The sequence below is a fragment of the Fringilla coelebs genome (genome assembly GCF_963513975.1).
Source record: "Fringilla coelebs genome assembly, chromosome: 7".
Classification (NCBI taxonomy): Eukaryota; Metazoa; Chordata; class Aves; order Passeriformes; family Fringillidae; genus Fringilla; species Fringilla coelebs.
The window spans coordinates 33,038,083-33,052,365 of NC_140035.1; the positions used below are offsets into that span (position 1 = coordinate 33,038,083).

General features: G+C 39.5%; 1 protein-coding gene across 15 annotated transcripts in view; it reads left to right on the plus strand.

The window, feature by feature from the left end:
* The window catches only part of PCNT (pericentrin), a 69,428-nt gene that overhangs the window by 16,701 nt on the left and 38,444 nt on the right, over positions 1 to 14,283 (plus strand). For 13 of the 15 annotated variants that reach the window (XM_084208838.1, XM_084208850.1, XM_084208845.1 and 10 more), the window contains 14 exons: positions 522 to 580; positions 756 to 930; positions 1,522 to 1,658; positions 2,186 to 2,297; positions 3,230 to 3,262; positions 4,847 to 5,111; positions 5,353 to 5,440; positions 5,987 to 6,203; positions 7,069 to 7,307; positions 8,200 to 8,666; positions 9,848 to 10,424; positions 11,056 to 11,289; positions 12,219 to 12,383; positions 14,049 to 14,195. In XM_084208838.1, coding sequence (XP_084064964.1) covers positions 522 to 580; positions 756 to 930; positions 1,522 to 1,658; positions 2,186 to 2,297; positions 3,230 to 3,262; positions 4,847 to 5,111; positions 5,353 to 5,440; positions 5,987 to 6,203; positions 7,069 to 7,307; positions 8,200 to 8,666; positions 9,848 to 10,424; positions 11,056 to 11,289; positions 12,219 to 12,383; positions 14,049 to 14,195 — 2,915 coding nt within the window. The remainder of the gene's footprint in view (positions 1 to 521; positions 581 to 755; positions 931 to 1,521; positions 1,659 to 2,185; positions 2,298 to 3,229; positions 3,263 to 4,846; positions 5,112 to 5,352; positions 5,441 to 5,986; positions 6,204 to 7,068; positions 7,308 to 8,199; positions 8,667 to 9,847; positions 10,425 to 11,055; positions 11,290 to 12,218; positions 12,384 to 14,048; positions 14,196 to 14,283) is intronic. The other 2 variants (XM_084208849.1, XM_084208844.1) reach the window with 1 other exon arrangement.

Here is a 14,283-nt window from a genome sequence, read left to right on the forward strand (position 1 = left end):
AGGAACTGCAAAGGAAGAATCTGTTGGTGTCAGTGATAACTGAGCAGATGGTGGCATCTGTCTTGCAGTCTTTTTTCCTAGACATTTGTAGAAGAAATTTTGAAGTTTCCTACCTGCTGCTGCTGCGTGCTACTCCTGTCTTTCTGGAGATTCTGTGCTCATAGTGGTGTGCAGTGGAATGTTAAAATGATATCAATGTTCATTTTTATCTTTAGGGTTGTTTTTCATATTAGTATCATGTTCTCTGTAGAATTAAGCAGGCTTTACTAGTTAAATGGAACTTTACTTTCTGAGTTGTCTTTGCAGCTGTAAGTTCTAGAATGCTTGTTTTCTAAAATGAAAGTGAACTAGTGGGATACAACATAACAGCAGGTGTGTCTAGAACCCAGAATCTTACTCTGCTCTATGCCTGCCCATTTAAGTCCTGAGTTTGATGTTGAAAATTGTAATCTCATCCATATTTCTATCTACCATTAAATACTATTTTATGTAAATTTATTAATAAGTATTTTATTTTACAGCTGACCAGAGAAAGAAAATAGAATTGGAAATGGAAGAGACACATGTCCAGGCATTAGAGGTACAAATTCTGTTCTTTGTACAAGAAAAAGATAAAGCTCCTTTCAGAAAACAAGAGCTGGTACAAGTCCCAGATCTGCTACAGATTTATTGTTAAGGACAAGTAAATGGAGAAAAAAAATTATTAATTTACTAAATGTGTTTGCTTTAATATAATGCATGTTTTACTCTCTTAGACCCTCAAAAGAGACTGGGAATTAGAGTCTGATAGACATTTACAAAATGTGTGTGAAGAGCTGTGTGAAAAACATCAGGCTGAGATGATTGCACTGCAGAAATCTCTGGAAATGGATCTGGAAAAAGTCAGAGCAGAGCTGGGCCTTCTTTCTGTTGAGAATGTACAGTCTAAAAGTAAGTATCATGCTCTGGGAGGCAGCTGTTTTATTGAACAGAGACATAGCTAAGTGATTTTACAACATGTGTAGAAGCAAATACAAGCTGTATTTATGTAACCTTATTTAAAAACTGGTGGCATGAGACTGTCTAGACAAGATTGTAAATGAAAAATGGTTTAAAACCTGGATAGCATTGTTACATTTCAACTTCCACAGAGTATGAGATGCAAGGTGAATATTAAAGGGAGGTGCTGTTTTGCTCCCATCTGAAAACCTGTTCTGACAGTTGCTGAGTTAATCAAAACTGTGGTTAATATTAGTAGAAGCTTTTTCTAACAAAAACTTGCATTTGGCTTGTGGATAGTTAAGGCTTGATGGAACAAGTGGTTGTCTCTTAGCTAACTAACAGTGTGGGGTGCAGAGAACAACGAAGCAGTGCATGAAAATGTTTGACTTGCAAATACTTTACTGTTCAAGCATTTCTGTGATTTCTTGAAAGCTAGTGCTTAAGCTACAGACAATACATTTCTATTTTTGTTGTACAGAAGTTGTACAGGTTATTCATAAACCGGGATGAGGGAGTAACAGAACTACTTTTTAATTTTAGTGAAATGTATAGAATTGGAGAGGCAACACCAGTTAGCCATCACAAGATTACAAGAACAGCTGCAGGCTGAACATAATCAACTCCTAGAAGACATAAAAATGAAAAGCCAAGAAAAAGAGCAGGATCTTCAGAAGGAGGTAAGTTACATTTCTTTAGCAGTTTAGAGTAGTTGATTTCTCTTTATGTTACAAAAACTAGATCATGTACATATCATTTGGGTGACTGTTTGTGTTTAGGGATGTTACTGAAAAAGCAAAATGCATTATGCAGGTAAACACTCTGGGAGTTTCCATAGGAGTTGAAAACCTTTGAAATGCAGCTGCCTTTGTGCCATTTGGTGCCATCTCTTCATCCATATTTATATTCCCAGTTTTATGGTTCTCACATTTTGGGGATTTTTTTGGCTAATGCCTTACTTTTTTGCCAGTGAAGATACTTATGGCATCAGGAACCAGTTCTTCCCTCTCAGAGGAGTGGGTGTAAGAGTTGCAAGATGCTGCTACTGGGTATCTGATACTGTCAGGAGCTGAGAGTGGTGTTGTCACTGTTTCCACCTAGTTCTGACAGAAGTGTCTCTTGGGTGTAAAATAAGCCCTGAGAACAAAATCGTTTAACAAGTTGTGCTGGGGTGTTTTTTGTGGTTTTAACATGTTTTTTTTGGTAGCTGGACCAGCTTCAGGTCAAGCATGAGCAACTCAAGGTTCAGTCACAAGAAGAAATCAGGCAGCTTTGGTCTCAGCTTGACAGTACCCGAGCGAATCGACAGGAGCTAAGTGGTATGTTCATAACTGACACATTTTATTTTATTTTTTGCCTCTTCTTCATACAGAAGGACACATTATTGATACAAAATGCTTTTAGCTGTTTAACCAGAAACACCCAGGAAGGCCACAGTGTCAGTGGGTTGTCACCCAGTGATTGGCCTCTAGGTTGAGGTGAGTTAGTATCAGATGACAGGTTCTGCAGTGTCAAAAACCATGGTGTGACTGTGGGGAAAAGCTTATTCCTGTGCTTTTTATTTCCTTTCCCACTCCATTTCTGCACACTATAAAAATATTTGGTGAAAACTAAAGGTTTATCATTAAAATACCAAATTAAGTATCATGTAATGAAAAACTGGAGAAGATGCTGGTCAGTGCAATAACATGCTCCTATTTCTGTTTCAAGGGCCAGATGTATTAAATAAAACAGCCAGTTTTGCAGTGTGGTGGTTGGAGATGGCATACGCTTTTGAAATTAATTGTAACATGTCTTAGATGTGTGTGCACAGATGTATAACACACTGAAGAACTTTTGGGGAAAAAGAAAACCTAGAGACCATGGCTGATGGTGTTCTTGTGTTGGGACTGTTAACATGAGGTTCTTGAATTCTGCTGGGGTAGTTAGAACAGAAGGCACATATAACATACTTTAAATACTTTTTCAGATTTTCTGAATAATATAACTGTACATAGCTTTTCAAGTGGATTAGGGTTTTGTTTGGTTTGATCATAGACTAAATAAGTAATTTTTTCTCTTAGGCAGGCTTTACCTTGACTATTTCATATTTTTGCGTTGGTATTACAGAATTATAGTACATAGCATTTCATAGTATTTGCTAGAATTCTTCTCTATGGCCCTAATCCTTAACATTTCACATGTTTTTCTATGTTTCTAACCACTCACAATCCCATTCTTTGGACCCTTTCTGTTTTCATCTTTCATGAAGGTGGTGAGTCCAGAATGCAGGCCCACAGTCCAGGTGAGGATCTCTTTTGGTGTGTGAGATCTTAAAGGTGTTTTGTTTTACTCTTCTGCTCTTCATTTGAGGGCTGATTTGACCATGCATTTGGGTTGATGGTAGGATTCAAACCATAGCAGCTGCATGATGGCATTGCTGCTCTGGTGTAAGAATGACATGCCAGTTCAAAACAATGAAACACTTCTTTGGGTTAATTTTGTGCTAGTAGACTTTGCTGGTTAGGCAAAACCTATGTCAGATTAGACTTGCCTTGCCTATCACATTGGTGGTGTTACTTGTCCCTGCTTGTCACTTGATTCCTCTGGTCCCTGTGCCTGGCACTTCTCCCTTTGCAAGCAGGCTTGAACCATGGGCTTACTCTACAGAATCATGGAGTGGTTTGGGTCGGAAGGGACCTTAAAGATCATCTCATTCCAACCCCTGCCATGGGCAGGGACACCTTCCGCTATCCAACCCCATTCAACCTGGCCTTGAGCACTTATTTCTTCTCTTACTCCTTCTGTTGACCTTTTCATTGTGAGCACTTGTTCATGCATTTTCTGGTTTGCTACACAAAACCACATTGTGACAATCAGTTGTGTTGCTCCTGGATGGCATCCTCTGTTTCCATCAACTTAAGTTTCTCTTGTGTAACATAAGCAACAGCTTTTGTCTGGACAAGTTGTTTCTTTTCAAGGAACTTCTCAAAGTTCCTTCTTGAAATGTATTTCCCTGTTCAGTTGATTCTTTCAGGATTTAACTAACTTGAATTATTTGGAAACTTGAGCTATTGGGAAAGCCTATGTCTCTTGAGATTTTTTTCCCTTTTTACCTACCTTTTAATTTTCCTAAATGTTACTGCTACTTTAATACAGGAGGTGGGGAAGAAAGCTCCCAGAGGGCTAATGAAAAGGATGCACTTCTCACTCTCTGGAAGGAGGGTAGCTTGCTGAACCAGCCTTGGTGGCTGCTTTTTATTGCATTCCTGTCTAATTGGTTGATTCTTTTAATCCAGTCAGTTCAGCCTCTGAGCACACAATGGGTAGCAAACCATCATTAAAATATCATTTTATTTTCCTTCCTGTGATTTTTGGTTTTCTGCACAGTTTATGCTCAATTTGGCTTTGTTTAGATAGTTTTGCCTGGAGCAAATTAAATGTTCTTGAATAATTTATTGCTTCTGGGTGCTGCAGCAGCAAGGAGGTGTGAAGATTAAGCAACAGTGCAGGACTCTGCTTCTTACTAGCCTAGTCCTGGACTGCAAGAAAACAACTGTGCTGGTGATTTTGATTAGCATGAGGATGGTTTCTCTGAATGTTGTGTAACTGAGAATGTCTTCTGAGGAAGGAATTTTTGTCTGTCAGAAGTTCATTTTTCCTGTCTCACTGCTCTTTCCAGTAAATGCATCCTACCTCAACCTGTGATCTCTGCCTTTTGTGACTCCCATTGAGAAGGGAGTGGCATTGGTGGTTTTAGTAGAAATATTAATGGCACAATGCCATTCCTAAACCACTGATGCTTGGCAACTAAATCTGATCTTCACAGAATGACTTAGCCTAAAGAGATGTGTTCTTAGTGCTTGTGTTGGCTTTGCCTCTGTTCCAGAGCTAAAAGAGCAGCTCCTGGCTCGAGCATCACAGGTAGAAGAAATAGAGTGTTTAAAACAGGAGTTTGAACAGCAGTGTCAGCAGAGAAACAGGGAGCACGAAGCTGAATTGGAACAAATGAGACTTAATTTTGAAAACAAGTTAATTGTTGCTGAAGAAAACTACAAAAGAGAATTGACTTTGTTGCATCAGAGGCAGCAAGAGCTGACAGACTATTCACTGCGAGAGTTGGAAATGAGGCAAGATCAAGCAGGGGACATCAGGTGATCTGTTCCTTTTCCTTTCATTTTGTGACAGCATGCTTCCATTTTATTTTTCTTTGGCATAAAAGATGATATTAGCATCTAAACCTATTGGGATTGAGCATTAGGTGATGGCCCAGTCTTGAGCGGTTGTTGACAGTTGCTCTTTGCCTGCTTTCAGTACTACACTATAACTCAAGTAAATTTAACTTGATTCATGATGGACACATCACTATCTTAAACTTTTAAACCCTTTTCTCAGGTCTTCTGTCACACTTTTTGAAGAGACTGCTGAGAAAGAGAGAAGTGTTGCACTTGATCAGCTAAACCAACAAATTGAACAACAGCAGGTAGGATTTTTGCTATATTAAAAGTTCTACTGTTCTTTACATGACCTGTATAAAAATTGATATGTGATTCCTAGCTCTTGCAAAGAGAAAATTAATTGTAGGTGTTTAGTAGAGCTTAATTATTTTTGACAAGAATGTTGTGAATTACCAACTTTAAATAGCTCTCAGGCTCAGAGAGGCTGTAGAGTAGAGCAGCTGTAACAGTGCTCTGTAATTTTATGTGCTGTTTGGGTTATCCTGTGCTGGGTAAGGAACTTAGCAGTTCTTCTATGCCAGGGCAGAATTTGTGGTGTTTCTCTTTTTTATCATGCTGTTAGTAATTGTTCCTGTCCTTGTTCTCTTCAAGCCAAGATGCTAATTGGCCCCTCTTACATTTATGCCTCTATATTCATGCACCTTGCTGTAACTGAAGATCTCAATATTTTTGCTCAACTTAGTCAAGTTGACTAAGAGTTTGGAAAAAGAATTTTGCTTTCTCTTATTGAAAGATTCTCACCATGGTTTCTTAGAAGCTAAAGATCTCTTCCTAACCCTATATTTCTGTAGGAAGAACTTGCCTGTTTGCAGCTGCAACTTACAGAACAACACAGGCGTGAATTGGATTCCTTGAGAACTTCCCTTGCACTTCAGTATAAAGAGGACCTGATGAAAATGAAGATGGATCTGTCAGAAAAATATGCAACAGAAATTGAGGCCTTGAAAAGAAAGCATGGTTTAGAACTTGAGCAGCTCCATGCACAACTTTCAGAAGAACAGTCTAAAGGTAGGATGGCCTGACAGACTGGGAAGGGAAACAGTAAGCTGCTTGTGTGGCATATATTTTTCTTTAAACAGGCTTATCTGAGGAAGTTTTCAACTTATTAGTGTACCCTAAACTCTGGGGAACATTTAACAGATGTTACTGCCTTTCATTGAGCACTTCTGAAGATGTGGTGACCTGAAGTGGTTTATTCTGTAGTAAAAACTACTAGAACTGTTGAGCAGTTCCTAAAAGGAGTTGATCAGGTTTCCATTTTTGATGCCTAGAAGGGCACTCTCTTAGAAACATTTGGACTAACAGTACATAACTTAGCTAATTTAACACACATGGTTATAGTTGTATTCCACTGTATGTTGGTTAAAGGGATTAGTGGAGCTTTTTTAATTTGCACTTTTATTTCTTATCTTCTATTTTTTTTTTTTTAAATATTTGAGAGGATTTCAAAACTGCTTAAATTAGAATGCCTAGAGATTTGTCCCATCTGACTTCTGGGGAAATGCCTTGTGTAAATATGATGTGCAAAAGAGGAGATAAAACTTCCATAAATCTGTCATTACATTGCCCAGAAAGAAAGTCTGCTCCTCTGGCTGCTGCAGATAAGGAGGGAGGTCCTGCCACAGGTTTTATGACTATTCTGTGTGTTAATACTGGTAAATTCCCAAGGTGCTGATAAAATGGAACAGAGTATAAAATCATCCAGCTAAGGGGTTCTCCTTGTCCTGTATTTAGCTTGGCTACTGATAAATTGCACAGCCAAAAACATTCAGCTTTATTTCTATGCATCAATGGGAGCTGTTAAAATAAATTCCAGCATGTCATTTCATTGTGTGGCTTGGATTTTTCTTTTGTGTTTTTTTTTTTTTTCCAGAAATCACCAAACTGTGTCTCCAGAGTGTTCAAGATGTAGCACGTCAGGTTGAGGTGGAGGTGGCTGAGCGAGTGTCTGTGCTGGAGGAAGAGCACAAAGCCAAGCTTGCTCTCTCCAGCTCTGAGAAACAGCACATTGCAGAGCTCTCTGAGGAAATAAGGCATTTAAAGGAAGAGCTTATAAAACAAAAAGATTTTTCTGAGCAAAATGAAAAGCATCTGAAAGAAGAAATGGAAAAGGTAATTTGTACTACAGAACTGTTTTGTGTAGAGTTGGGTAAGCTCTAGCCTGGTGGGAAGGCCAAGGGAGGGAGAAGCAGCAATTGAATTTAAAAGTTCCTGGTTTGGGGAAATCAGCTAAAGCTTTGAATGGCCTTGCCTGGGTAGACACAAATGTTGGAGTACACTTCTGTGTTGGGGTGACTCTTGCACCTCAAAGTCTGAGGGCTGAGACAGTCATACACGGTACTGCCACTCTTAGATGTTAAATCAGCTGTTCCAGCTGAGGATAAACTTGGAATAAAAGTGAATTCATTGCTTCAATTGTTGCATATTTGAATGCTTACGAGAATTAGATGGGTGAAGCTCTTATTCGAGTCCTCCTTTCCACCCTTTTTAAAGAGCCATGGATATGTGTACTCTTTTGCAGGCTCAAAACTGTTGGAGAAAGCCAGAGAGTCTTTTTTGGCCTTCTGTCATGGAGCAGTCATTTGCTGCTTTGGCTTCTGTTTTTGTGCCATATGCTTTTTATGTGGCTTTTAAAAGGAGAAGTTTAAAAGGGGTTTTTATTCATGCCTAATATAAACACCTAAGATACCCATAGCTGTGTAAATTGAACTCCTGAAAAGAAGATAAGTGACCTCAAGAGAAATCAACACAGAGTACCATATTAATTCTAGAATTCTGCCTTAATTTTTTCTTTTCTTCATAACCCAAATTAATTCTTCAAAATGCATTGAATTTAATCCATGTCAGTTTATAAATGGTCATTTCAGCCTTACTTTCATTAGGAAGGGTTACTTCACTACAAGAATTTAACCTTTTCAAGACCTTAAATGCCTGAGAGTGTTCACACACTTCAGTTTGGTTTTGGTCGTTTATTCTTTTTTCTTTTAAATCATTTTCTTCACAGGTAAAATGTAAAATTGCTGAGGATCACAAAAAGGAATTAAGAGAAGAAGTCCAGAAAATAGAGACTATGTACAAAGAAAAGGAGAAGAAATGGCAATGTGAAAGTGAGGCCCAGAGAATCCTAGCAGAAGAGAAGTTATCACTATTGCACACAGAACTGCAAACCAGAGCAGAATCTGAGAAGCAGAACTTACAAAAACAGTTTGAACTCCGTGAAGCTGAAATGATTCAGCTTCAAGATCACCAAGCTGCCAAAATTCTGGAGCTGGAGAAGCTGGTGAAGGAGCAGCAAAACAACTTGCAGCAGCTGGAGGACAGCCTTGCAGGTGCTCAGGCTGTACAGAAAGCTCAGCAGCAATATGAAGCTGACCTGGAGGCAGCCAAAACCCTCATGGCAAAAGAAATGGAAAAGGCCACACTCTGCCTGCAGGAAGAATGTGCACTGAAACTCCTGGAAGCACAAAACAAGTAAGCTTCCCTTAGAAGTTCATTCATTGTGTTAGAGTTGCTTTGTATTTTAGACTGAATAGATGATAGTACAAGGTAGTCACTGGATGGCACTGTCTGACTTACACATGCAAAGCAATGCTGTCTGTTGTGACCTGCTGTCGCTTTTGCTTTGTGTAAAGGCATTTCATCTAGTCTGGCAAATAAACTGTAGTCAAGTGTTGCCTGCTAAGAGTACAACACAGCTGGAAATCATATCAAAGCCTTCAAAGAGAAGTCTGATAGGGCATATAAGTGGAAAAATTCTCTAAGTGTCTTTGAACAATTGCAATGAATGTCAACAAGCTTTTCCTGGTGAATGAGGATTGTGTTAAGCATTGAATGCTGAGGTTGATGGGGCCTCCTCTGGTATTCTTTAGTTCTGGTTAGATGCCTGGAACTCCTGTTTTTCTTCCCCTTTCTACACCTGTTGTTACAAGTGAATTAAAGGAAGTGAACAATCACTTGTTGGCATTTGCATGCATTGCTTCCAATTTATCCCTTCTTCCCTCCCCAAAAATGTCTTCACAAAACAAGACTGGAGAAATAATGACTGTAAGAAAGCACTGAAAGCAGCAACTTAACTTTTAGTTAACTGGGGTTTTTTTAGTTATTGGTGTCTGCATGCAAAATTACTGCAGTTACTGATTGCAGTAAAGGGCAGTACATCAGATACCAATTCTTCTGCATCAAGCTTTAAGCAGAACCCAGCTGAGTTTGGAGGAGAGCCCCCAAGTGTCCCACATAGACCTCCACAGTGGTTTTATGTCTGTCTTCACCAGATATTTTTAGAAGTGTTTGTTATGACAGTTCATTTATTTGCAGACAACATTTTGAGACGTAGCAATGTATACACCATGAGATACTGTCATGGCAGTACTTCTCAAATACATTTCTCTGTATTTTTAAGTTAATAGGGGTGCCAGTTTCTGTAGTAATAACCAGATACTCCCAAGTGACATTGCAGAAACCTTTAATTATGTGGCTATGAAATCATCGTTGTGGCTTGCTTTGAATTTAGTTCTGTATTTGAAGCATCAAGTAAAACTTGTAGAGGCTAAGTGAGGTCTATTTTCCTTGGGTTATTATTTTTTAGCTCAATTATTTAAAAAAAAAAGTGACTTTTTTGACAATAGTCTCTTATTTTCTTGGAAATAATACAGGTTTATGGAGGAGCACAAAGATATGACTCAGAAATTCACAACTGAGCAAGAGATTCTTCTCCAAAAGCTGAAAGAAAAGCATGTGGATGAGCTGGAACTCCAAAGTCAGCAGTTAGAGGAGAAGCATAAGCAGCAGATTTTGTCTTTGACAGCTGATTTGCAGGCAAAACACCAAGCTGAAATTGAGACACTTAAATCTACACTGGAAAGTAAACAGCAGATTCAGCTGGAAAGTTGTGTTGCTGAACTACAGACAAAGCATCAGGCCCAAATCGATGAGCTGGAGATTAAACACTTATCAAATCTGGATTCCTTGGAGTCTTCCTACCTATCTGAAATTCAGGCTATAAGAGATGAACACTGTAGGGCTCTGGAGAAGCTACAGCTGCAGCACAGGGAGCAGCTCCAAGAGCAGGATAAAATCCATCAGGCACAACTGCTGCAGGAGATTGAGATGCTGAAATTGAAGCATGCTGAAGAACTTCAGCTTTCCCAGAATAACTTAAAAATTGAGCTAGCTACTGTTAATATGGAAAAGCTTAAAACCATGGCTCTTGAAGCAGAAGAAGCTCATAAGGTGAGTCAGAAAGAAAACCTGGCAAAGGAGGTGAAATTTCATGACACATTGTGTGGGATCACCTTTTCCTTTGTTCTCAGGGGATATTTTCACAACCTCTTTGTGCCAGCACTGACACATTGTCTGGGGCCATATTATGAACTGAAACAGGAAACCAGCTGAAAATTAGATTCATCTATTGCTTCCTGCCCCAAATGCTCAGTATGATGAATTTTCTATATAATTTGTGGAAAAGGCACAAATGAGATATATCTTCTAATGTGTTTAAGATTGGAGGGTCTCCATTTTGTGGCTCAGACCTTCTCTCCCTGGTAGAGCTATTGTGTAGTTCTTCAGAAAGTGATTAGACCAAAGTAAATGCAATTCTGGAGGTTAAGCCACATCCCTAGGAATCTAAAGATCCTTCCAAATAAGTAAGGATTTAGAAAACTTTTGCTGGATAAGAAAAATAAACCCATTTAAATGTGTTAGAGAGTATGTATATATATGTATGCTCATCCTTCGTGAAACAATATTGTTCCTGTTTATTTTAAAAGCTTTGATACAGCAGGACATGTGCTTGACAAATGGGCTGCAAAGATAATTGTACTTCTTTTTTTCTCTCCCCTTTTTTTAATTACTGCTTACACAGGATGATCTGAACACAGCTCTTCGAAATCAAAGGCAGTTGCTGGAGGAAGAAAAACGTCTGGCTCTGGATCTGTTACGTGAGGAAGTGTTGCAGATGGAGGAAAAGCACAGGAAAGCACTCCAAGAGCTCCAGGATCTTCATGAGGCAGATATTAGGAAACATAAGGAACAGTACTCCAGGGAGCTGGCAGAAGAACTGGGGAAACTAAAAGCACAGCATGAACGAGAGCAAGAGGTCAGAATGCTGCTAATACCTAAACCCAAAACAATCCATGTTTTATCATAAAGTAAATTCAGTTTTATTAAGCTTAGAAATGAGGCTGTACATGTAGATGGTTTTTGAATTTTTTTAGTAGTGCTAACAAGAAGAGGACACAATCTGACTTGTGCAGATGCAAGCAGTCACTGGTGTTATATTACACTCATATAGTAGGAAAAGTCACAAACAAAATGAGATTTATCCAGCTAGAACCACAGAACACAATTAAAATAATACTAACTTTTGCTTTTTCACTTACTAGTTTGAAAATTTGGTAATGTTCCAAATAACTCTTAAATCACTTGTAGAAGAATAGATTACCTGGGGAGGAAGTTTCCTTAGTTTCCTGGGAGGTTCTATAAGTGATTCAGTCTTCAAACACATCATCCTAGAAACAGGATTTGTATTCTGGTGACTCCTCTTAGAGAAAACAGTAGGAAAAAAGCCCCTAGATGACCAAAAATCTCTCAAACCTTTCACTACTGTATCCCAGGATAATTGCATTAATTAGAGATGTGTATGCTTGCTCCCATTTGAGAAAGGAAAATCACATCTTAACAAAATATGCTCTCCCTGTGTTTCTCTCCCTCTCTTTCCTCTTTATTTTTTTAAATTTCTTTTAGGGAAGTGTCTGTTGGAAAGAGTAAGTCAGGGATACTTTGTTAGTCTGACCTCTGATGGTCTCATGAATACAAGAGATACTTGATACCTAATGCCTGGTTGCTTATCTATTTTTATCAACTGCTTTTTTTCTATACTCAGCATGGTGATAGCAGCCCTGTATGACCTTGAGGATTGTGAATGTACTCTTCTGAATTTGGTTTAGCTTGATGGGTTTGGTTTCATTTTTTTCCTTAATTCTAACACTGTGGCTGAAATATTTTATATTCCTTCCTTGTCTGCAGCTGTATGCTTCTGCATCAGCTTCTGAAGTAAAATCTGTGAGATCAGCTCTTCTGGCTCAATTTGAGGAGGTAAAATTGAAGCAGCAGCTCCAGTTCCAGGAGGAGATTGAGCTGTTGAAGTGTCAGTCAGAGTTGCTCCTGGAACAGCAGATTGCACAGCTGAAGGTAGGCTCTGGTGAAAATGCTCTTCTGAGTAAGCACTGGGAGTGTGTTTCACTGAAAAGAGAGCATTTGGTGTAAGATTTTTGTTCTTCAGCCTCTGAAATGGAGTCTGAGTGAGATCTCTCCCATGCTTCACCATGTTAGAACTAGAAAAACAGCATTGGAAGTAAGGCAGTGTTCTGTGAGCTATTGTCTTTACCACAGGGCTGTCTTCAAGTCCTGAACTGGATATGAAGTGTCCTTCAGCCAAAACCAAAACAATCAGTGGAGCATGCTCTAAGCAGCATTCCTTGTGTACAGGTTCAGTTTGTCATTTGAGCCTTTTTCTTCTTAGTGTCTGCAGAGACTGTGCCCTTCTATCATCCCACACCTCCTGCACATACTGTGTGTATATGGCAAAATATTCAGTATTTTCTGAGCTTTTACCAAGTGTGTGATGGCAGTGAACTCTTTGTCTGTGGGATACTTTGTTGTTACTCTTGTTGTTAATCTTTGCTATCATGATAAGCATTTTCAAGATGTTTCTTGCCTCTGGCCCTCTGTGTAGTCCTGATCAGTGTTTGACCTCTCTCTGGCTGGTGCAGCTGTCTTTTGAAACAGAGGGCACAAGTGTGTCCTGAAAAGCTGCTGCAGGTATATTTGGCTCTGCTGTCCTCAGCTGAACCCCAGCCTTGAGCCCACAGAAGCTGGGACTGGACTGAGGGTTATACAGGAACTCCAGAGATGATCCCTGCTTTTTTTCTCTTATGCTGCCTTAATTAGCATTTGCAACACCAGAAATTTCACTTTCTGTTGAGACTTTTCTAGGGCTAATTCTCCTGCTGGTGCAGCTGTCTGTGGATTCAGTTGGGTTTTTTGCCTCATGTACTTGCTAACCAGTGTTTTGTCCCAGAAGAGACTGGCTGGATCTCCTTGCAGTGTCAGACTGAGCTGTGTTGTGGGCTGATACAGGTTTTTACAGCGAGCCTTTCCCTTCCCACTCCCCTGTGCTGCTTATGCAGTTGTCTTCATGCCAGCCTGTTCCCTTGGTTTCTTCCCTCTGCCTCCCTAGCAGATTTGAGGTATTCAGAATTGCTGTCTGTGCTCTGACTTAACTCTCTAAGTGCTTCTGAGAAGAACAAGCAGGCTGCTTTGGAGATTTTGTCCACAAATGCCATGTTCTAGGTCAAGGAAACTCATCCTACCCTTTTGTGTCAGCCCATTTTTACCTTCCTAGCTGCTAGAGCATGGGGCAAAGACTGGCTCAGCCTTCTTGAAAGGATCCATGTCAGCTCAGGTGACTGCAGGTCTTCTGCTCTGTAGTCTTATTTGTTGCCATGGGGGAAAGCTATTTTCTTGACTTGCCAATGTAAAAAATAGGTGTAGTGTGTCGGTGTTCACAGGTTAAGTTGTGCCTCATCAGTGCTGAATACAGAGGGACAATCATTGCCCTGGTTCTGCTGGCCACACTATTTTTGATTTTGATCACAGTTTCAGAATAATTTTGTTGGTTTGGAGGTGTTGATGTGTAAGTTACTGCTTGTTATTTTGAGAGGTAAAATGTGTACTTTTAAAGCACACATTAAAAATACAGGGGATGTTTGAGGTGTTTTTTTGAGGGTAAGGTGGTGGTGGTTGGGCACTTTTTTTTCTTTTCTCAGTAAATCCAAGTGTATGTGATTTATGCAGGAAGAATTTGAAGCTGAAAAAAAGGCATCACTACATGACAAGGAGCAGATGTTGATTCAGGAGAGGGAGAAGGCACAGGCTGCTCACCAAAAGGAACAAGAAGTGTTATCAGCCCAGCTGCAGGAAAGAGCAGCGATAATTAACCAGGTGTGGAGAAAATACTTTAAATCTAGATTTTACGTGTGCTTTTGGGGTTGTGTTTTAGCACAGGGCTCTCTGCCTCAATGTGTATAGA